The 22,573-nt window shown below is 52.5% G+C and overlaps 5 protein-coding genes across 5 annotated transcripts; 2 read left to right on the plus strand and 3 right to left on the minus strand.

Annotated features, from left to right (window-relative positions):
• Positions 1–115: 115 nt before the first annotated feature.
• COCSUDRAFT_63569 (hypothetical protein) lies at positions 116–10,517 on the minus strand (the record flags this gene model as incomplete). The annotated part of the gene is made up of 21 exons (XM_005647699.1): positions 116–334; positions 587–835; positions 1,148–1,345; positions 1,992–2,151; positions 2,424–2,590; positions 3,134–3,286; positions 3,771–4,015; positions 4,442–4,609; positions 4,965–5,223; positions 5,495–5,629; positions 5,864–6,004; positions 6,298–6,424; positions 6,693–6,928; positions 7,164–7,292; positions 7,508–7,619; positions 7,953–8,101; positions 8,341–8,602; positions 8,964–9,208; positions 9,499–9,666; positions 9,996–10,163; positions 10,452–10,517. 21 exons carry the CDS (start codon positions 10,515–10,517, stop codon positions 116–118), a joined length of 3,756 nt encoding a protein of 1,251 aa, XP_005647756.1.
• A 270-nt stretch (positions 10,518–10,787) lies between these two features.
• COCSUDRAFT_63570 (hypothetical protein) lies at positions 10,788–11,635 on the plus strand (the record flags this gene model as incomplete). The annotated part of the gene is made up of 3 exons (XM_005647700.1): positions 10,788–11,045; positions 11,271–11,474; positions 11,615–11,635. 3 exons carry the CDS (start codon positions 10,788–10,790, stop codon positions 11,633–11,635), a joined length of 483 nt encoding a protein of 160 aa, XP_005647757.1.
• Positions 11,636–12,239: 604 nt separating this feature from the next.
• Positions 12,240–14,738, minus strand: COCSUDRAFT_15921 (NAD(P)-binding protein; the record flags this gene model as incomplete). The annotated part of the gene is made up of 8 exons (XM_005647701.1): positions 12,240–12,385; positions 12,841–12,964; positions 13,096–13,187; positions 13,390–13,541; positions 13,734–13,854; positions 14,016–14,169; positions 14,319–14,402; positions 14,532–14,738. The coding sequence occupies 8 exons, from the start codon at positions 14,736–14,738 to the stop codon at positions 12,240–12,242; spliced, it is 1,080 nt and encodes a 359-aa protein (XP_005647758.1).
• An 896-nt stretch (positions 14,739–15,634) lies between these two features.
• COCSUDRAFT_63572 (hypothetical protein) lies at positions 15,635–18,084 on the plus strand (the record flags this gene model as incomplete). Its single annotated transcript, XM_005647702.1, has 7 exons — positions 15,635–15,805; positions 15,969–16,031; positions 16,249–16,454; positions 16,726–16,893; positions 17,192–17,407; positions 17,745–17,784; positions 17,962–18,084. 7 exons carry the CDS (start codon positions 15,635–15,637, stop codon positions 18,082–18,084), a joined length of 987 nt encoding a protein of 328 aa, XP_005647759.1.
• An 801-nt stretch (positions 18,085–18,885) lies between these two features.
• On the minus strand, positions 18,886–21,035 carry COCSUDRAFT_42133 (zf-DHHC-domain-containing protein; the record flags this gene model as incomplete). Its single annotated transcript, XM_005647703.1, has 3 exons — positions 18,886–19,297; positions 19,656–19,823; positions 20,389–21,035. 3 exons carry the CDS (start codon positions 21,033–21,035, stop codon positions 18,886–18,888), a joined length of 1,227 nt encoding a protein of 408 aa, XP_005647760.1.
• Between the last annotated feature and the right edge of the window lie 1,538 nt (positions 21,036–22,573).

Consider the following 22,573-nt stretch of genomic DNA (forward strand, 5'->3'; position numbering starts at 1 on the left):
CAACTCAGCACGTGCACAAAAAGCCTCTGCTAGGAGAGCACTGCTTTATTGTCAACCTCAATTAGGACGTCCAGTCTGTCTCAACCCATCAGGCAGTACGTTGATACGCCTGCTCCTAGGCAGACTCTTTCACTGCTTTTGCCTTCTTCTTCTTCTTCGCTGGGTCTGCCTTCTCCGGCTTCTCTATGCCTGCATCTGCTGCGGCCTTCCTCTTTGCAGGGCTGGCTTTGGCTGTGACCTGTGGCCCTCCCTTGGCTGCCTGCTTCTGCATCTGAGGCTGCTCCTTTCCACCCTTCTGCAGCAGATCTGCCAGCCTCCTGAGCTGTTTGCCCACCTGATCCCCACCAAATTACCCATCAGCCTCTGACCAAACAATGCACCACCACAAATGTGCAGTACCAACAAAACAGTATAATGTGGACTTTAAATTGGCCAGATGCATTGTAACGTGTCAGCATTTGCACAGTTAGGACCATGGTGAGCTACTGCAGGCGCTGCAACACATTCCAGAAAATGACAATTTCTTAATTTTAAGTTCAGGTTCAAATCCTCAAGAGACATTTCAGTACCACACATTTTTTCTTACCTTGCCACCCTTTGCTCCAACGGCGCTCTCCTTGGCAGCAACGGCCATCTGCAGGTCGGCTGATCTGCCGGCCAGGACGTCCTGATCTGGCAGTAGCCGCCGCACCGCCTCCAAAACGCCGCAGGCGCAGCCGAGCGCCTCCGCCGCACGCTGCTTCTTGTCTGCCGGCCCCTCCACCACGCTGATGAGCAGTTTCGTCAACGCCGGCAGCTCCTCGCTGACAGCGGCAGCCGCTGCTGCCTGCTGCTCCTGGGAAGCATTAGAATGATGTAACATTATCACCTCCCCAACCCTCACGGATCTTATCGAGCCTAGTCTGATAAGAGGTAATGAAATATCAACTGCAAAAGGACAATTTATTCTTTTCTCCATTGCGCTCTGCTGGATGCATTTTGACATGCATTTAGACAAGAATAGGAACTTTACTGACAAGGTCATGGGTCAGGGCTGCCGCACAAGAGAACTCAGATACAACAGCGTCTTCACTGCTTGAGAAGACGTCATGCAACAGGAACTCAGTCAAGAATCATCTCAGAGAAGCTGTTCCCATGCACCACGCACCTTGGGCGGGTTGAGGGTGATGAGCAGCAGCTGCAGGGCCTCGCTTTTGAGAAAGACATTGCGCGCGCTCTGGTGGTGTCCGATTAGCGCATGGATATAGTCTGGGGAGGGCGCGGCCCTCAGCAGAGCCTTTGCTGTGTTGCTGCTCAGCCGGGTCTTCTTCTTGGTCAAGTAGTCTGCCAGCGCGTCCTTGACAGCCTGCAGCACAGCATGATGTCTCAATTTGCCTGACCTTGCTCAAACAAATTGTATAAAGAACATTTCAAGGCCAACAGCTGGGTAATTGAGTAGCAAGAAATCAGATGCATTCTGAAACCCGTTCTGAAAGCTGGCAGTGTCCATTAAACACATTAGTTTGAGATAACACAGACACATTGAAACGAAAGGAGCCTATTGCATAGACAGGCTCGAAACAGCCCCAGTGAAACAGCAAATTTGGACAGTGCAACTGAAACAAGAGAATCACATTGATTCAATAGGCTAGAAACAACAGTACTGATACAAGAGGGGTCAAATTGAAACAGCAGGCTTGAAACTGTCCCAGTGAAATAAGCAGGTCCCATTGAAACAGCAAGCTTGAAGGAGCCCCATTGAAACAGGCGGGCCCCATTGAAATAGCAAGCTTGAGACAGCTGCATTGAAACAGGAAGCCCTCCTTGAAATAGCAGCCTTGAAATGCCATTGAAACAAGAGGCCCCATTGAAATATAAGACTTGAAAGGGCCCCATTGAAATAACAAAGTTGAGGGAGCACTGTTGCCATTGCAAAGGTGTTTCCAGCTGCAGACGCTTCCCAAGCTGCTGGATATTCAATTCGTTCAGTAGTGGAAGTGAGAAAGCCTCACCTTGTGCGCTTCAGCTGCTGGCGAGTGGCGCAGGACGTACAGATATGCAGTGGAGGCCGTCTGACTGAGCGCCTTGTCCTCTCCTCGCGAAGCCAGGGACAGCAGTTTCCTCAGAACTGCCGCTGCATCCTCTGCATCCACTGTGCCTGACGCCTTTGCCCTGTGTCATTTAGTCAAAATTTAGAATTGCTCACAGCAGCTCTGCCATATTCTAGGTGTGAAGTCTGGCAAATCAGAGAAACGCATGCTTGCCTAAATCTCAAGTTACAGGTAGACCTCACGCAAGAGTCTGAAGCCCAGTACAGACATGCGACAGGTCCTGCAGCTGTGTGCTTCTGCAGGTAAGATCTTGCACCATCCACCAAGATAACGAAGCCAATCGTTCAGAAGAGGGAATGGTAAGCATAGGAGGGCCAAAGGGAGTAAGCTCACTTGCAGAGCTTGTTGTTGACGAGGCCGCGCAGCCGCTCGGCAAGTGCCTGCTGAGCTGGCCCAGCGCGCAGAGCGTGGTGCAGCGACCTCAGCAGCACCGGCAGTGCCTGCGCCAGCAGCCCAGCTTCCGGTGCCTTCCGCGCGTATGCCTCCAACAGCGCTATCACCTGCAATCAAAATCGCCATTCTTCCTTTTCAAAATAGCTTGTTTTGGCGCTGGCCACAGCAGTCTTGCAATTTCAATAATATGTACAACAAGATTTTCCCCTGTCTCCTGGCGCTCGTTCTGCCTTGATGTCTGCATGCCTCTTTCTCGAAGACGTTCTTCTTATACTCCCTTGACTTTTACACCCTCCTAATTGCTACGGCTGGACTCTAGCATCCAGAGGAGTGCAAGAGAATAAACATGTCATCACGTAAGGCATGCAAAGGAGAAGCATCAGTGAATGCATGCACCTGCCCCTGTCAAGAGCCCTTCTGCTATTCTTAAGAGCAGCAAAAAAGGGGGCTTGCCTCGCTGCAGCTAGTCACTACATGTAAAAGAAACACCCAGCAGGAGCAGTGCGACAGGGGCTTTATACCCAGGGCAAGGGCATAATATATCTTCCCCATCAGATATCATCTGCTTGATAATGACCAGAGGAATACATAAGACATAGACAGGGGTACTAAGGGTTGCAGCAGCACACGGGGGGATAAGGGGGGCTCACCCTGAACCTGAGCTGGATTACAGCCTCCTTGGTCTTCTGCACAGTCGCCTTGGCATCCGCAGTGCCGCGCAGCACCGCTGCAATCTTGGCATCCATGCCTGACTCCTCCATGGCATCGTCGTCCATGTCACTGCCAGACGTGCTCGCCTCATCCTGCACCCAATCAAATTAAAATTAGCCGTGAGAATACAAGCGCATGTTCGCAGGGCTGCAGGTACCCAGATCCCTGATATTGTCTCTAGATAAAAACACGTTGCAGACAGAATTTGCAATGTTAGCAGACTGAACGGAATACCCATCTCCCACGGCACACCGTCATGAATTGCCATGAATTAGGGCAGCCTGCCCTTTGCTCTAGGCAAGTCATAATTGCATGCCTCAGGAGATGGCCATTCCGCTGGCACCTACTGCACCATAAAATTGCTATTTACTTGGTCTTCATATAGCCTTCCCTGGTCTCTAAAGCTGGCCCTGACATCAGGCAGGACAGCACAATGTACCCACCAAAGGAGTCAATCACAGGGAGGGCATCCTCAGTACTCAAGGCCACCAATCCAGACGGCCATAAGCACCGCAATATGCACCCTATGTGATTGAAACATGGGTCTCAGGAATAGTGGAGTGAAGAGTGAGGAACCTCATCCATTGCATCCGCAGCCGGCCGCCCGCTCGCCTCTGCAGCGGTGCCAACTGCTGCCCCGTCCACCGTTCCCACATCCTCTTCTTCTGATGACTCATCCTCGTCATCCTCTGACTCATCCTCGCTCCCCTCCTCGCCACTCTCAGCTTCTTCCTCTTCCTCTTCTTCTGACTCATCTCCCTCAAAGATGCCATCTGCTGCAGAGTTTGAAAACGCAACCACCCTCAGCAGATCGTCCATGCCTGCAGCAGCGCGCACCAGCACAACTGTCAGTCACTGGCCCTCTTTTATGATTTGGTGCCATCATGGATCACTTCGCTCTTTTGGCATGTCAGCCGTCTAAACAGCGCCGTAAGGGCGGAACCCTGAGAGCTCCATCAATTTGCGCACCCATGTGAGCATTTTGTATGTAATTTATTCCCGGCTTAATTGTTATAATCTCGTGATATATGTATATAAATAGTGATGCGCAATAGTACTCAATAGTACTTAATTCCCGGCGCAACAATGTGCAAAGTACAGAAGTTCTGGTTGCTCTTGCAGACTCCGGCATCCTAGTGCAGGTGTGGGTTTCAAGAGGAGGACATGAACAGGACTTTTGACACATGCCAACGCTCTAATGCAGGCACAAGTTTGGAGGAAAGCGAGTCAAAAGAAAGCTACAGCACCTGCCGAGGTGAGGTGGGCTGCGCAGGAGCGGAACAGGCTCTCCACAGCGTCTCGCAGCGGAGCAGACGGCAGTGTGGCGGCCGGCACTGACAGCAGGCTCAGCAGCACGTCCATCAGACGGTCCATCCAGGGCGCTGACTCCTCCTCATCCGCACCCTTCTTCTTGCCTGAACCAAGAGACATGTCCTTCGTCGCTTGATGAAGCATTGGCCTGATGTATAGTCGACTGTTAATACAAAATTGACATGCAGTGTCAAGCAGTTCTCTGACCCTAAAGACAATACTCACGTCTCTCCTGCCCACTCTTACTTCATAATTGCATGCTTGCAAAGCCCAATTGGGCTGGAATATAAGGATGATTAGACTTAAGTGGACCGAAAAATAGCGTACACAGTGCTGGCTCTGATGCGAGGAGTAGATTGTTGGCAGTCTTGAGCTGCACCTCGGCTGCAGACGCACCATGCCTCTTGGCAAGAACAAGCATGTAATAGGAACATCAATAAACCGTGCACGACCGCGCACCTGTCTTGCCGGGCTTGGCGAAGGCGTCCGCATGGATCCCAGTCAGCTCCTCCGCCAGGTCAGCGTCCAGTCCCTCTGGGTCCCCCAGCAGGTACAGCTGCAGCCACCGGGCGAGCGCCGCAAACGCGCGCTGCTGCGCGGCCGCCTCCGGAGCCGCGTCGGCTTTGCGTCCGGCCTTATCGGCCCGGGCCGCCAGCGCGCGCAGCGTTGTCACAGCCGCAAGGAGCTCCTCTGGCAACTCTGCTGCGAGGCTCACCCCCTGCATTGCGACAAGTACCAATAATTTGTACTTTTCGAGATGGGCAGTGCCGTCCCTGCCATCCGGACCCCACAGGCGTCAAATGCAGAGGCTCTTTCGCGGCAGGAGCAGATCAGAGTCTCAATGCAAGGCATGCCAGAAAAACGGCGCATCTCTCTCTGCTCCATGTGAGGCATAGCCTTCTACCCATGCATGCACAGAGATCATGGAGATGTTGGATCCTGATACCTCCTTGTACAAGGCAACCTGCAAAGAGATGAAGCATATGCACCTTAGTGTCCTGCATCTGGGCGAGGAACTGTGTGACATCGCGCAGAGCGGCATCCTCCACGCCCCGGCGCTTCTGGCCTGCCTCTTCGGCGCCCTCCTTTTCTGCCGCTGCTTCTTTCTCAGAAGCCTGTTTGCCCTGCAGAGTAGCATCACCATTGCAGCACTCAAACAATGCTCGCTGCGCATTCTGGATGGCATGCATGGCCACACACACTCTGGAGCAGGTACTGCAAACAGGATGAGCATGATAAACAGGAAGAAATCGCCGTAGTCGACGCTCGATCTTGTACATACAATCTACTCAGCTCTACACACTAAAGCGCTCACTAAGGCATGCGCTTCTATGAACCAGCCTAGACTAGTGGCACACCTCTGCGGGTCGCTGCGCAGTCGCGGCGGCTTTGCAGGCAGCGTCCGTACCGGACACCACGCGCGCCGCACACAGCTGACGCACTGCGGCGCTGACAGGAGGGTCGCACTGTGCCGCCTTCTTTAGCACCTCCCCATCACTCTGCACATGGTGAATTCCCATATGGTTGAAAGAGGCGTAGATATACCTTGACAATTTTGGCGTGCCCATCCCTTTCAATCCTGATTAATCATAGATTTCATCTGACAAGCCCTCAGTGCTGCACGAGAGGGCCTCCTTGGTCTGGAAGAGCATGAGACAAAGCTTTCCAAAACGCCGTTTGGCACAGCAGGAGAGCCCTACAGCCTAGATTTGCTCTGTGCTTGGAAGAAATCCAAAAAGCATGTAAGAAGCAGGGTTAAGGTGTTCCGGCCAATCAGACAGCTCAAATTTACCTTCTTCACAGAGGCTGCGTCCACGGTGAAGAATGCGTGAAGGGCGAGGAAGTGCAGCGTGCCAGTTCTGGCGCTGGCTGCCTCCTTGGACATGGACATCACCCCACTCAGCTGCTCCACTGCCCACCTGCACATGAACACTGCCCATCAGACCATGCCACTTTAAGCACATTTGTGCTCAATCTGTTACCTTGATATCTGAACAAAAAGAAACAGACAAAGGACAGTGGTCCTTGGGTAGGTTCCGAGATTGGCACCGCCTTCTGCTGAGCTGTGCAGCAGCACTCTGCCAAGGAAATATAACCATGCAGACAGGCTCTGCCATCCTTTCATGATACTGTGATCGAGCAATGACACAGTTTTCGATTCAGCGTGCAGCCCTGACTAAAAGGCACAATCTCAGAAACTGCCAGTAGAGGAAATTCTGAAGGTAAGGTACATGCCTCCTGCCAGCGTCCTCTGGGCTGGCTTCCTCCTCCGCCTCATCTTCATCCTCGCTGTCATCTTCGCTGCTGCTGTCTGCATGCGTACCGTTTTGAACCGCTGCAGCGCCTGATTTGGCGTTGGCAGGGGCCAGGAACGCCTCCTGCAGGTGGGCCACGTACGCGCACACACCCTCCTCGTCCAAACCCTGCCAGGGGTTACAGAATCATCACCCATTAGCAACCATGGGTAGACGAAAGCTCAATCTCTCCACAATGCGGCTTACAGCACATGACAGGAATGCCTTGTGGCCATAAGAAAAAGCTTCTTCACATGGTCAACGCAATGCAAAAGAAAAAGCTGCAAGGAACAAGCAACTTCCTCTCCATTAAGTATGACAGTTACGAGCATGAATGCAACAGACAGGGAGAAGGCGCACGCACCTGCAGCAGCTTGGCGGCGAACTTGGTCTTGGTGAGGCGGTCAAAGCCGCCGCCACGCTGGCGCTGCAGAGCCACCGCGATCGCCACCCGGACATCCCTGTCAGCTGCTGACTCAGCGTGCTTTGCCACCTGGCACCCATACTTACACCCCTCAACCAATATGTCACGAGGTGAACTTGCATTGCCACAAGCTGTGTATCCTCTAGTGTATCGTGCACGCAATATCAGCTCTTTGTCAGGAGCGATTGCTGAAGGATCGCTGCCAAAATCTCATGCAAATCAGGTGGGCGTCAGAGGTGCATGATGCCGTCACATGCGGGCATGGGGTCGGCACATGGGCGCACCTGTTCCAGCAGGCGCTTGGCGGCTGCATGCAGGTGCGCGTCGGAGTGGCCAAAGCTGTTGACGAGCGTGCGCAGGAAGCGCGGCGTGAACACTAGCGGCACATGCTCCGCCCTGCGGTAGCGCAATTCAAATTTCAAGTCAAGTCAAGTAAAGTCAAATTCAAATCGCGAATGAAGCCACAGTGGCAAGCTCCCAGCCAGGCGCCCGAAGCCTTTCACAGTTGCAAGGACAGTATTGTTTGACCCACTGAACCCTTTCGCCAGGCTGACCTCTTGGTGGGGCATAGTATCGCATGATATGCATCATGTATACAAAGACGGGCGTGGCTCAAACAATTGGGCACTCAAGAGGCAGTCTTGATTCGCATGACGTCTTTTCCCAGCTGTTCAAATTTAACAAATGCCAGTGAGCAGATGCACAAAAGAAGAGAGGGTAAGTCCGCACCGGAGGGAGGGCAGGATGAGGCCGAAGAGCTGGAAGGCGAGGTACTTGCGCTCGTGGGAGTTTGTGAAGAGGTGGCCCTCCACCCAGCCCCACAGGGCGCCCACCTCTGCAGCGCTGGGCACGCCCCTCTCCTTTGGACCACCCTCAACCTGGACGCAGACACAAGCACCTTTTGATCAGTGACCTCGATGTATAGTGACGCCACCCAGCCGCGATTCCAGGGGAAGAGGATCCCAATAGCTTTTCTCTGAGTAGAAGCTCTTTCAACATTTCAACTAACATGCACTTTCTCTCAGACTCGCAGGTTTTCCTACATACACCAATCTTGTCGTTTCACGAGGCGAAAAGTCGAATTCTGTGCTGAATGAAGGGGCTGAAGAAACAATACCTTGGTGGGGGTGAAACCGGGCAGCAGCAGTGCGAAGAGGCTGAACCACAGCGAGTGTATCCGGGGGTGACTCAGCGACGATGTCACCAGCGCCTCCGATAGCGCCTGCAGGTGCCGGCCGGTGAAAAACGCCGCCGAGGCGGCCACCGGCGCCGGGGCCGCGGCCGGCGCGGCCGTGAAAAAAGTGCGCGGCGGCGGCGGCGACTGCTGAGGTAGAATCGAGCATTCCCCCCGGACAGCGGCCGGCATGCGCGCCCACAGCCTCACCGCAAGCAGCAAACCCTGCTTGGCACAATCACATCAGTGGCTGTTCAGCTCGAAAGACAGCTTAGCAGTTAGGTTCCGTGGAACACCAGATAAGGCAAAAGCTACTGTGCCCATTGTGTGACTGGGTGTCACATGAGGAAGACCTGGATGTTGCTGTTTTTGTAACATCCGATGTCAGCCCATGCACCTCAGTGCGAGCTCAACACAGCACATTACGCCAGGTCTTGCAAAAATGACATCCAATTGCACTTCATTGCATTGAATAGACACCACTAAGTGGCCAGGAACCCAAGTCAGGTCATGAGCATGGGGTGTTTCATGGGCGTGCCTCTGGGGTGGCCTCCGAGGCGGGGCACAGCAGCAGCCCGCGCAGGGCCTCATTGGACTCCAGCAGGCGCGCCAAAACAGGCTCGGGCAGGGCCTCTGCGCACGCGAGCAGCGCATTTGCACCCGCCTCGCGCAGAAATGCTTTGCGGCCCATCACGGCTACCAGCGAGGTGACTAGCCGATCCGCCACTGCCGCGTCGGCCGCTCGGCCGGCCTGTGAAAACGCCGCGTAGCCGAATATCCTGCCCAGTAGCCCCTCCCTGGCATCCGCCCCCTGTGTGAAATGGCGATGTCAATTCTCCTCTCTTCTCATGACGATCTCTTTATGGTATCTCTTCATGGTCGTTCTCCATATGTGGCCCCTCTTTAGAACGTAAGTGCGTTGACACAGCGACGCTCAGTGCAGGCATGAAGTCTGCGACCCTCCAAAGCATCAAGTCCAACTCTTTTGAAGTAGAGCAATTATGCTGCACCAAGACCCCTACAGAGACATTTGGTGTATTTGCAGAACGGCAGTCCCCCTTTATCGACTAAGAGACTGCTTGCGGAGGGAAGAGTAGGCACCTTCATGGACTTTGACACTTCCAGAGCAGCGTCCAGCAGGTCCAGTGCTGGCAGGCTCTCGATCTCCGGCACGCGTGCGAGTGCAGCCGCCAGCGCAAGTGCAAACCCCTGCCGTGCTGCGTCATGGCTGGATCCCAACCCCCTTGCCAGCCTCCTCAATGCATACACCTGTTGTGAGCTCACCCTTAGTCAGCCCTAGTCACCCATTCATAGCAGACTTGTTATATTATACGGTTTTCCTACCAGAGGCAAGGTGCGTCTGCAGACAAGCTGCAGGTATAGGCTGCCGAAATTCAACCCCTTCTTGGACTCGCCAGATCCAGCAAGACCCAGTCAACCGTGGGCACTGTGTGTTCAATATTTGTACCGCCCACGCCAGCCGGGTTTTGCATGCAGCAACTATGATTCTGAACAGATAGTGTGACGAAAGAGAATTCAAGCAGATGTCATGCAAGTGAGCAGTCTGCCACTGGAGAGAATTTGCAGGGAAGGCTCACAGTGAGGGGTGAGCATCTCTTGAGGGCCTGCTCAGCCTTCTTGAGGCCCCTGATGCCCTCCTTGCCTGGCGTCTGCTCGGCTGCAGGGGCATTCTCCGAGGGGCTGTAGCCCTTCTGAGACTCCTCCATTGCAAAGGCTAGCTGACATGCTGCGTCCTCCCGGACCGGCTGACCAGACACAGCCAAATTTTGCGTTTCTAACATGAATCAAAAAATGGCAAGGGGATCGCAAGCACCAAACGGATTTCTACTATTGAGAAGGGAAAAAGAATCGTGAGCCTTTCTAAGGGGTTCCGGACCTCTTCCAGTGAAGTCAGATCGTAGAAGAGGTGCAGCACCTGAAACCAAGAAGCATTTTTTGATCGTTGACATCGCTTTGTAGGCAGCATGTTAAGATCGTTGAAAGTTTCTTTTACATCAAAGCAAGAGAACGTTTTAGCAAGAGACAGGACTAACCTCTTGTCCAGCACCTAGTGCGTTTGCCTTGTCTGCAGCAGCCGGGTTTTCATCATCTTTCGACATGATATCGATGTTCATTACGTTCTACACTTTATTAAATATTTTAAAGGACGCCAATGTCCAAAGATGGCTGTAAACAGGGTCATGTCGTGCAAAGTAGAGCCGTCGTCGGGATCGCCGCCGAACGTTTCAGCTTCCAAGAGAACGGCAGCTGTCATGTTCAAACGTGATGAAGCAGACGCACAAGATGTCCGATCTGACACATCAAAACATCCTGAACATCTCAATCTCAAGATAATCGCGTCGCATCGAGAGCTCAGCAAGACAGCCTTCATGACGATATCCAGCAAAGTGACTCGTAGAGTCGGGGACATCAAGTGGTCCACCTACACAAAGTGGGCAGGAGCAGAGGCAGAAGATGATGACATGACCCTGACCTTTGTGCTGGAGGACATAGGCAGATTTGGGTATGGTCTTGAAGGAGACTGGTTTTGCTTTCCAAAGTATGTGGGGTTGGAGGTGGAGAAGAACCAGTGGCTCACGATGGGTGACGACCCAGAGGAGTTGATCCTCAGGACAACGCTGAAAGTTGTCTCGCTACGTTTATTTCCAGAGAAATGCGGAGAGTTTTGGAAGCAGACTGAGAGACCTGCTCCTAATAAGGTGAGTCTCCACAAAGCTCTGGCCTCTTGAAGTTTAAATTGACAACCCAACCAAGTACGGCTGACTTGCAAGGCCTGTGAGCCTGTCAAGGAGAAGTTCACCTGCAGTTTCCACAGGTGTGCAATATGGTTCTGGTTTGCTGTTGACGTGCAGGTCCTCGAAATTCCTCTGAAGGCCAGAAACTGGGAACGTGTTCGCAAGGACGAGCAATGGCAGGCAGCTCTGGAGCTGACACGCCCATCGCAGGCTCTGTGTGACCACTTCAGGAAGCTCTTTCAGATCATCAGGCAGCAGAAGGACTGGTTGGCTGTCACGGGAGCTGAGCAGCGCAGCATGCCTGGCGCCCCAAAACCCCAGGTGCTTGCTATTTTCACAGATTCAATGACTCATCTGTCGGCCCTGGACTTCCTTTGGAAGGGGTGTTGCTGTTTATGGAGCCCAACTCATGCTGACTTGGCTGTCAAGTCAGATCATCTGTGCCATATGTCTGCATGCAGGTCCACTTCAGCGGAGTCTAGCGCAATTGCAAAAGGCCCTTGTTGCTTGGTCATGGCAGTACATTTCCATACGTTTTGTGATTCATCCTCAGCAGCAGACACAATCTTTCAATGGCGGCCATTGATGCGCCTTGCCACTACAGCCATGTCTCCGATTTTGCCAGAATGGCAGCTCTAATACAAGTGATACAGAATGCTTGCCACGTCGTGATAAGGGCCACATTTATATATTTATATGCTGATGTACAGATAGGGACCGTGTCATTGTGCAATGCACTTGCGGTTGTATATTCAGGGCCTAGGTGCCTGAAGCCTCTCATCACAACATTTCATGATCAGCATCTGCTCTTGAAGCAACTTTAATCAACCGCTTCTTGTGCAAAATTCCAAGTATTTCAATCAGCATCAATTCACGACGCTGTGAATTTTCTCAATTCACCATGATGTGATGAGCCTTACTTCAAAACATCTGCTGGCCAGCATTGTGCTGGAATAGAGTCACCGTAAGCACATTGTACAAAATAAAGTGCAAATTCTTCATATGAAGCCCATAAAGGTGATTAAAATGCCTTATCACCCAAAGAAAGAAGAGCTCTCAACTTCTTGCAGTGTTACAATGCCATGCCTAGTCTGACTTGACTCGTCCAGTCCCAAAAAGCATGCTCTTGATGTCATAGCCGCTGCCGCCGCTCTTGAGCTGTGCTGCGCGCAATGGCCCAATCTTCTTCATAATCCAGATGCCCAGCGTCGGCCAGTACTGGCACAAGTAACCTGCAGCCGCACACCGAAAACCCCAGCAATGCTCACGCTGCACGAGAAGAGATATTTCCCACTATATAAGTCACCTGAAGAGCGATCCCTCCCATATTATGACTCTAACCCAATATTATGAGACTGTAGAGGCAGGCCAGCTGCAGCGGTGCACAGACTCTAGTGCGCAGCAGGAGCTGCAACAGGTGTCAACAGGCCAGCGATTTCTACTTCACTGAGAAATTGCTAGGTCAATGCACCTGCTAGACTACACAGGGCAAAATAGTTGGCAGAGCATGCGCCGAGGTCGACAACGACAGACTGACAGCAACGTGCAACGACGAGTTGTCATTGATGCATTTGACATCGCAGCATCTTTGAAGTCTGCCATGCTGCCAGCGCTGTGATATCAACCCTTACGCATACTGTGCCAACCACTTTGTGTGCAATTCTGAGTATGTGTTCACTGCACGCACCCAGCAGCAGGACGGGGTGCCGGGCAATCCATGCCACATCAGCGCGGTTGTATGCGGCGCGCGCAATCAGCTCAGCAACCCGCGGCGGGCTCAGCCGCTTCTTCGCGCCACCGCGCTCCTCGTGCTTTGCCGTCAGCCCCTGCCGCTTCAACGTATGATCAGTGAACGGCACGTCCTCACACCCTGCAAAGGTGTCTCAGCATGCAAAGATGTCCTCAGCAAGCAATAAGACTGGGTGAGGGGTTGTAGATGTACAGTGCTGAGGTGGACGGGCTTTGTCAGCACCTGCGCTGAGAACACATTGCGCGGCGTTCCTTCCGTGCCCGTTGCGATGGGCCCTGGGCAGGCTATTGTCACTGTTATTCCCCTGCATGCACAAATAACGTTGAAACCCTCCCTTTGAATTTGCCCACTTCCAAGCCAGGAACCCCGAATGACACCAGCAAAGGACATATGGTCTCATATGGTACAGCAGAGCAGTTGAAGCAACATTGCACGCCGTAGCAACACCTAGGCCAGATATCATTGGCAGCCTAGGGTTTCTGTGACAAAGATTCAGAGGTGCGCGCCTGTCATTGAGCTCAGCTTGCAGGGTGGAGAAGTAGCCATGCATGGCGAGCTTGGTGGCAGAGTACATGGCCTGCCCCGGTGCTGGCACCACCGCTGCCATTGAGGACACCACCACTATTCTGCAGTGCCCCCTGCCCAGCACACAGAGGACGGGTAATTAATGAGTAATTTCCAGAGGGTGAATACATGCGCGATTGGGAGCAGTAGGGACCAATTGCGTGCTGTCCTCTGCCAGCAAGAAAGCTGACTGTGCCAGTTCTATCGCATCCTTTGTCCTGAAATGTGGTGCTCAAGAGGTATCAAGCGGATGATAGGGCATGCACCTTGAGAGCAAGAAGGGCAAAGCAGCGCGTGTCAGCGCTATAGGCCCAAGCACGTTGAGCTCAAACATCTTCTCAGCCACTTCTGTTGTGGTGTCCTCCACGGCGGCATGCTGGCTTGCACCTAATCAATGAATGATATAAGTGACTGGGATACTCTTGACATCACAATAAAAGCAAATTCTACATCAGCGATTGGAGCATATGCGCAACAGGAAGCTTAAAAAACGATCTGCAGGCCTCTAGTTTTATATCCGGGTAAACTCGCCAAACAGAGAGAGCTACCTGCATTGTGTATGAAGTAATCGACGCCTGCCCCATCAAAGACATCATCGGCCTTGGCTGCGGCGCCCTGGAGGTCTGCGAAGGGCGCGCAGACATCCAAAGGCAGCACCTCCACTTCTGTGCCATATGCCTCCTTGCAGGCTGTCCCGACTTGCTGCAAAAACACAACAGATAACTTCTCTTACGGATTACTGCTATCATTTTTCGCACGCATGTGCCAGTGGAACAGGGCAGGTAGCAAGTCAGAGACCACATACAGTGCTGTGATGAGGCCGATGACCAGTCAATGAGAGATCGCCACACCTCTAGCCGATCTTTATTGCGAGCGGAGAGTATCAGCCGGGCACCATGCTCTGCAAAGGTGAGGGCTAGCTGCTCTCCAAGTCCCTGTAAACATCGAGTGAACATGAGCTTTCGTGTCCATGTACTACTCACTTCGATTACTACGAAAGAGCAGCATCCGGGGCATGCAATTCCATGATGTGATCAGATGGTATCCTGAGCTGGAGCATGTACCTGGCTGGCCCCTGTGATCCAGACCACCTTGTTCTTGAAGGCATCTCTGGGTAGTTGCTTGGATGAGAGCAACTTCAGATCTGCATCTGCCCTGTCAAGCACAACAAGCACACGTTTGTTTTTTGTACGCGGCAGACGTGAGTAAGGAATATGGTTGACTTCCAGCGAGAGACAGGTGAGGCAAAAATGTGGAGCAGTGAGGCGCATTGAGTCTTAGACAGTCACAGGCTGACGGGTCAGGTCCCAAAGCAACCTCAGGAATTTGATGAGCTTCCAGAGGCAGTACAAGCCAGTAGCTGCTGCAGTCAGGGGCAGCCAGTGCTGTTGTATAGCGCCAGCAGCTGCTGTAAGATGAGTTTTAGCAGCTTCTGATGCCTGTGCAAGGCTTGCTTGCACTTCCCTGTTTCTCATCCGACTGGCTCTTCCAAGAGATTGTATAGGTGCAATCAGTGCTCTACGTCCCTTTCGTCCGTCTACAAGTCCTGTGAATCTGTGCATGCACAGTTGAGAGGGTGTCAAAGTCAACATTGACAGATCTGTGCAACAATGCACAAGGGGTCCTGAACGATCACCCGCCATATAAAGATCGATGTCGTGTCCAACGAAAGAACATGCAAAATGGATCAACGAATGCACCGTTTGGGAGGCTCTGGAACTCGATGCCCCTTGCAGGAGAGTGTGCTATCTATACGCCCGCTGTGAACAGGCCAGTGCATCTCCACAAGCGCTCATTGTCCTTGATGCTTGCCACAGAATGGTATCTCACAGGCCCATTTGTTGCTTCGGACGCAAGGTCAGCAAACTTGCTCCAAACCCTGGAAGGGCTCCCCACTGAACAGGTGCGCCTTCCTGCGAAGCTGGAAGCTGCAACGCATTGTCGTGGCAACACAGCTGAAGATGGATTCATGAGGCGCAGAACTAGCCATAACTCTTCAAATTCCCAAAAGAGCTCAACTATCTCCCAGATATTAGCTTGCTAAAAGCCACTGAATCACTTCTCGTACCTGTGATCAAGAGTACAAAGCTTCGTGCAAAGAATTGTCCTCAGCATAATATCGAAAATGGCTTTCCAAGCAGTAACAAGTGGTGTCTCTCAGACCCGCATGTTGACACTTTCATCAACAAAGCCGACGACATCGTTCACCAGGTGTTCATCAATTTTCGGCGCGGCACAACCCCTCGCAACAAGCAGCAGCCGGAGGACTTCCAGAGCCCGTCACGCGGGTGCTGTCCTCGCAAGGGCGTCCACGGACACCAAGCCAGAGATTGCAAAGGTGTGATCCCCCTTCAGTTGCTACATCCATCAGTTCTTACCATCTACATTGCTATGTCGTTGAAAACTGTCTCGGTCGTCATCACGGTGTTCCAGGATGTTCTGACAGAATATGAGTTGCTTGACAACAAAGAAATTGATGAAACCCGTATTTGTGCGCACAGGTTGCAGACAGCATCGGTCTGCCTACAGATGAGGGCCTTTTTGGCTTCAAGCCATTCCCAGAGGTATGCTTCGACGACCAGCAAAGTTGTCACAAAACCAGCAAAGTTGTCACAATTGTCTAAACCTTTGAGACCCCAACAATCGAAGGTGTTCAAAACGTGCCTTCTGTGGAGCCCCTTTCATGATCTCATTGTTGCTGCAAGAACAGCTTCTCGAGTTGCTTAGCAGAAGATGGTGCCACTTGCATCTGGCTTGACAGGTGTCCCTGGCTGCCTGCAGGTGTGGGTGGGCCGCCTCGCCATGATGGGCTTCCTGACCTCCGTAGTGGAAGAGTTCATCACAGGCAAGGGAACTCTCCGCCAGATTGGCTTCGAGACCCCCTCCACACCCCTCTTCGCCTTCCTCCTGGTCTTCTTTGGAGGCCTGACAGCCGTTGCATCAGCCCGCACCCTCTACAAGGCCACAAACAAGCAGATGACCGCCACGTGCGCCTTAACCCATCTCCATGATACGCCTGCTGTTGCTCAGTCTCCTGTCTGCTGCATGAAGCATTGTGCTACGTTGCTGTGCATGCTTGCCCCAACTGTGTGACCTCTTCAGCGCGTCTTTAAAGACTGCATGGGCACCTTAGAGCTTTTAATTTGCTATTGTCGCATGCAATTTCCAGCACTTTGGTTGCTGTGCTGAGTGCGGGTCTGGGCTGAACTTTGAAGAGAAGCGGAAGGCAGGGTAGCTGAAGAGGTCATGTGTCTGCAGGGAGCTGGTGAGGTACAGGCAGTTTCTGGGCATTCAGAAGGAGGACCAGAACATTGCAGAGGAGCAGGCCAAGCTCAAGCAGAGCTTTGCTGCTGGCACAGACGTCGCCTCTCCCGACAATCTGAAGACCATTGCTGCTGCCAAGGACGCCGGCACCCCAGCGGACAAGTGCGCACAACCTTCCCTAATCATCATGCAACAATTGTTTTCCTCCTACGATCTCTCTTGCATGACAGATGCAGCTGCCCTCAAGAACTATACTCTGAGAGTTACCGTACCTTCATTCATTGCCATAGATTATGCAACGACGCGCTGTTGCCAGTCAGAGGACAAAGAAGATCGTCAGATGAGCGGATGACAGAACTCACGCTGAGAGACAGTGCTCTTCGTGGTACTGGCCTCTGCTGCATGATGCATGAAGGACGCTGCAGACTTGTTCTTACATGGCGGTGTTGTTTTTGTGCAGGGTGCTGGGAGGCACAGAGCCAGTGCAGTTCTCAGGCAAGCTGGAGAGGGAGCCCAGGGATGGGGGCATCTTTGGGGCCAACGTGGAGGCAGAGGCAGCCAGAGAGGCAGCTGCGATGAAGCGGAGGGAACAGGCCGGCATGCCCGCCCCCTCCATCTCTCTCTCAGCCAAGCAGGACATCCTGGAACAGAGCAGCCAAGTTAACAGCGACTTCGAGTGAGTCACCCACCCCTTAAGAGTTCTATGTCCGCTGCTAGTCTAACAGTCCTTACCATCCCGCAGTCTTGGTCAAACTGCGACTGATTGACTGCGGGGTGGTAAGGGCTGTGACCACATCCACAGGACTGGACATCATAAATATCCTCATCAATGCTTGCCGCGCATCTGTTGATGCTCTGGCTGCCTTGCATGTCCTTCCAACTAGTGGGCAGGACAGCATGTTTGAGAATGAGCAGAGGGTTTCAAGATGTGTGGCTGCCGGTCATTGTGATGGTGTAGCTTGAGGTGTATTACAGGGTTTGGTTGCTGAGTGCTGGTTTATGTGTGTTCGCAGCTATGCGAGAAATGTGGAGCTCACAAACGGCAGATGGGCGGTAAGCAGCCCTGCATCGCCCCCTTTTTGTTTCTAATCGCTGATGAAGTCTTGAGGAAATACACTACACTCCATGCAGACTCGTAAGTATTTGTGTGTGTGTGTGTGTGTGTGTGTGTGTGTGTGTGTGTGTGTGTGTGTGTGTGTATATGCTGATGCAAAGCTTCTGGCTGTGCAGATGATTGGGTTTCTGACAGCCATCATCATTGAAGCTGCAACTGGCCGCGGCATCCTTGTCCAGTTGATCGGCTATGCCAAGGCCCTCAATCTGCTGGGCCCCGCATCTGGTGTGGACCTGTAAATTGCAATGTAGGAGGTTGTGACTTTGGAGCAGTTTAGTGGTATCTAGAGTGAGTAGTGATTGTATGATGTGGGGTAGTGATCAGAGTGGGTGAGTCGATGACAGTAATCTTTTGCAAGATGAGTGCTTGATGCAGTTGACTTCAGCAGGAGCTGAGTGATGAGTCTGGGGTATCTATAATGTGCGGACTTGGATCAGGGATTACGCTGTGATAAAATTATATTAAACGCATGCCTGTCACTCTTCTATCGGTTTGGCAATATCGTGACACCAATCGTTGTGTTGCAGAGGTTTTCTTACAGTACATATTTTAAATGTGGAAGTCAAGCACAAGCCTTCTGTCTAGATCTAAGGCTACAGTGTCCGTTTGCTTTTGGTTTGATCATTTATCAAATGGAGACTGAATGGCGAGATCCGGAATCTTTACCTTGTAAAAATGAAACTTGCTGACAGAATCAAAGCATCCAAGTAAGCTCATGAGATCACAGTCTTCACTATTTCGAGCACACTTGATCTGCATAATGCAACAGCGGCAATCTGCCAAGAAAAAAATAAACACAAAGTACCAACTCAATTTGGCAGGACGATGGATCATTAGTTCAGATCTCAGCAACAGTGCCATTCAGATCGAGCAGGCTATCACATGCAAGAGGTGTAAAACCCCAAAAATCTTTTTACCCTTTCAATTCTAGATAGCTACCTATAATCAGACCCCAGTGAACATTATGTGCAATGACGGCCAGATCTGGCCGTCTATTGCATCATTCTCGAGCAAGCAACCCGCCAGATTTCCGTTTAAAATCAGCAGCAGTGCCCTTCAGGCTGGGCATGCTCCCGCATGACCATCTCTTCAATGCTAGGCAAGTTCCACTCCCTGTCGGCATTCTCAAATGCAAAATCCCACAAATTTCCCAACAATCCCCGGCTGAAGGGGTGCACATGTGCCGGCACATGCGCGAGGTACACAACCTGATTACTACAGGAGTGCTCTCTCGTGGTCTGCGCGGTGGCGGCCAAAAACAGCTGGTAGCTCAGGAGGCAGGCCACAAATGTGAGCAGGAAGGCCAGCAGGCCAATACTGGCAACCACCTCCCAGTCGTAGCCAAAAAAGGTGCTGTCTGGCATCAGCGGTGCTGCGTTGTGCAGGCAGGACACCGCCGCCTGCAGCGCCCACGTCAGCAGCGCCGTCTGCGTGGCCAAGAACCCCACAAACCTGTACATCAAAGAAGTCTCTTTTCAGTCTTTGGAAGAGACCCATTATCTCCTGATCAAGATCTCTCCTAAATGAGACAATCTGTGCGGCAACGTGCCCCAATGCAACAAATGCTGGTCAGCCAAGCAGCCCCTCAATTCTTGTGCGGCTCATTGTCCCGAGCATCACAGCGTGCTTTTACGAAAAATGGGCTTTCTAGAACGAGGCTCGAGCTCATGACTCCACTAGATGAGACTCTTCAAGGTACTCTTTACCATCAATATCACACGTGAAAACACCCAGAAACAGCTGTGTCTTCATTACCAATACAGCAATCCACGTAATATTACGTTTTTACAGCACTGGGAAATTCTCTCACATGGGGCGATTGTGAGCGCCGACGCAGGTGCCAATCCAGGCGCAGTGGTGGTCGTAGGCGGCCACGCAGCGGTCGCACAGAGCGCAGTGGTGGGCCCGCAGCCGCTGCCACGCACCGCACCACTCGCACGGCCGCCCCGGCATCGCGCGCTCAAACCACGCCACCGTCCTGCGGCCATAAGCACAATTAGTATTAGTATTAGTATTACACGCTTTTCCTGCCAAGAGGCAAGGTGCATCCTGCAGACAAGCTGCAGTTGAAAGGCTGCCACAATCCTACCCCTTGTTGGACTCGCCAGATCCAAGCAAGACCCAATCAACCGTGGGCACAATTAGATTGAGAAATTGTTACAATAGTAAGTAGCATCATTTTTACGCGCTTCTCCTGCCAAAGGCAAGGTGCGTCTGCAGAGAAACAATTGCATAGTCGATATTCAGCCTCTGGTCTGTGCGTGGTGCTTTGCTTGGCTCATTACGATCACAGTCCAACTCACCCCATTACAAAGTCACAGTTTTGTGCATGCATGCAGATTGTGTGGTATGCTTGTTTGCCCTTAAAATCAGAAGGTACAGAGGTGATTCATATTTTTGATTTGCTATATTGAATATCCCATGAAAGACCAGGCAATGAACACTATTCTGTGGTCTGCACTGTGTGGGAAATCCCTACAAATCATTGTACTAGCACTGAAAGTGCTGCTGCAAAGGGTGTGGCTTGGCCAGAACAAGCACACCTGGAAGAGCTGCGGCTGTCCTCTGACAGGCCTCGGCAGCCGTGGTGCACCGCGCCTATCAGGAAATCACTTGAGCCCGCTTCCGCAGAGCGCAGGCTTCCGGCGAGGTTCTGCTGGGAATCACTCCCCTCACTGCATCGACCCTTGGGTTCAATGCTCCCTTCAGAGCGGTACGCAGCCAAAGCAATGCCTCCTGGCGCCAGATCTGGCGAGATCTGGGCCCCCCGCAGGGACCCCCCGGCGGGCAGGACATCCGCCCAGCCACCGAGGGTATCTCCCCCTCCCATCGACGCGCCGCCCACGGACGAGTGCCCGGCCTGATCTGGCGCATGCAGCCAGCTGCGCCAGCTGTCCGGCTCCGGCGCGGCTTCCTTGAAGCTGCCCCTCCAGCTGCCCGGCACCTGCCCCAAGGCCTGCCCTGCAGAATCTGCCCCACCCGCCGGAAGCTGCCTCTGCTGTGGCGCAATCTCCTTGCTTGCAGCATCTTGAGCTGCACACACCACTCCTTGACTGGCCATCTGCAGGGCCCCATCATCTTGCTGCTCAGCTGGAAAGTTGCCAGCGCTGCCTGGCAGAGACACTGCGTCTTCTGACTCGCTCTGATATTGGCTGCCTGCCTGGCTATCGTCCAGGTCATCCGCCCCCATCTCTGCCGCCAGCAGCCTGCCCAGATCAAAGGGGCGCTGACTTGATCTGCGGCCCCTCCCGCTGTTCTGAACGCCTTTGGAGCACCTGTTTGAGGTCGCATTTGTCAGAGGCAGTGCCTCTTTTCCTTCCTGCACAGGGGATCAGGCCTCCTTCAGACAGCTGATCTTGGGGACATGCCGTTTGTCATGAAGGCTCATATTCATACATTGGCATAGCTTTTGCTGTCATGAAAATGGTTTAGGAAGTCCTCCAAGTCCTTATCTATTTGTAGTAGTGACGTAGGAGCACCTCAGTATCTGTGCCGATGTATTGGCCCTTTCTGGGCTCCAGGTAGCCGGGGTCGGACAGGTTCAGCGCTACATACAGGGCGGCATTGGTCAGCAGTAATGCGAGAAAGCCTCCCAGGTACAGCCGATGGCCCCCTTGAAGGCTGTGTTGCAAATCTGAGCCGCAGGTGAAGAGCGTCGCCAGAATGAAGACATGCAGCAGTACGAATGTTGTGCGCGCGATGATAGCGGCTTGCGCATGCTCCTGACCACACGCGCAGGTCAATGCGGGGTCCAGAGTCAACAGCAGAAATGTCTGGTACTGGTAGCTGTGCTCAGCTGAACAGGGTGTCCTTTGGGTACCTTTCTGTGCTGTTCTAGGTCCGATGGTGAGTCGTCCCTCTGTATCAATTTAAGGACACCCAGAAGAGCAGACTCGGTAGGCATCACGATTGCCGTTGACTTCAAAAAGGGTTTCGCTGAGTGAGGATGTACTTGGGCAAGGCAACAATTGCAGACGAGCAGATCCGGAAATAGACCAATGGATGTAAAATCAGAATACTTCCATGCAATCTAATAAATCAAAGCAATCTCGATCGCCTCTCAGAAGACTTTACAAGAGCATAAAGTTGCGCCATCTTGATATATAAATTCGCACTCGGTCAACCAGACCTTTTCACCATCAGACGGACAACTCATCTACCACCGATGGTCTTCATATACCGTTTATTAATCGTAAACCAAACCAATTATCCTGCAGCGATCATTCGGTTTCCCCGCTTGGAACCGATTCAGCCCAGATCTACGACGGCGTTGATCAACCGAGTCAGCGCCCAGTCAACGCGCGCCTTGCTGTTGTGTTCGTTGCTCATTGTGAGAGCTGCTACAGTTGTGTTGCGATTAATCTAAGAATATCACGCTGTACACTATATTCATTGAAGCTGTTCAAGGCACCGAGTCCGGCACTGTGGAGTCCGTATGAAAATGAAGACCTGCAATATTGGACATCTTGAACCTTCTTTCAGGAGCAATTCAGTACCGCGTTGCGATGCAACTTTCTCTTCAAGATCGAACTTGTCAATCTTGAGATCGAAGGGGAAGGTAGGTTGCTGGATGCAAAGTTCACGCCTTTGGTATGCTGACGATCAGAGTATTCTTGGACGCAAGAGATCGCAACAGTATGATTTCACTGCACCAAAGGTATTCCGTTTTCATAGATGAAATGCAGTGGCTCGTATGCATGACAGGTTGCCCCTCAGAGGCGTCCTCGA

Source organism: Coccomyxa subellipsoidea (assembly GCF_000258705.1).
Source record: "Coccomyxa subellipsoidea C-169, whole genome shotgun sequence".
Classification (NCBI taxonomy): domain Eukaryota; kingdom Viridiplantae; phylum Chlorophyta; class Trebouxiophyceae; family Coccomyxaceae; genus Coccomyxa; species Coccomyxa subellipsoidea.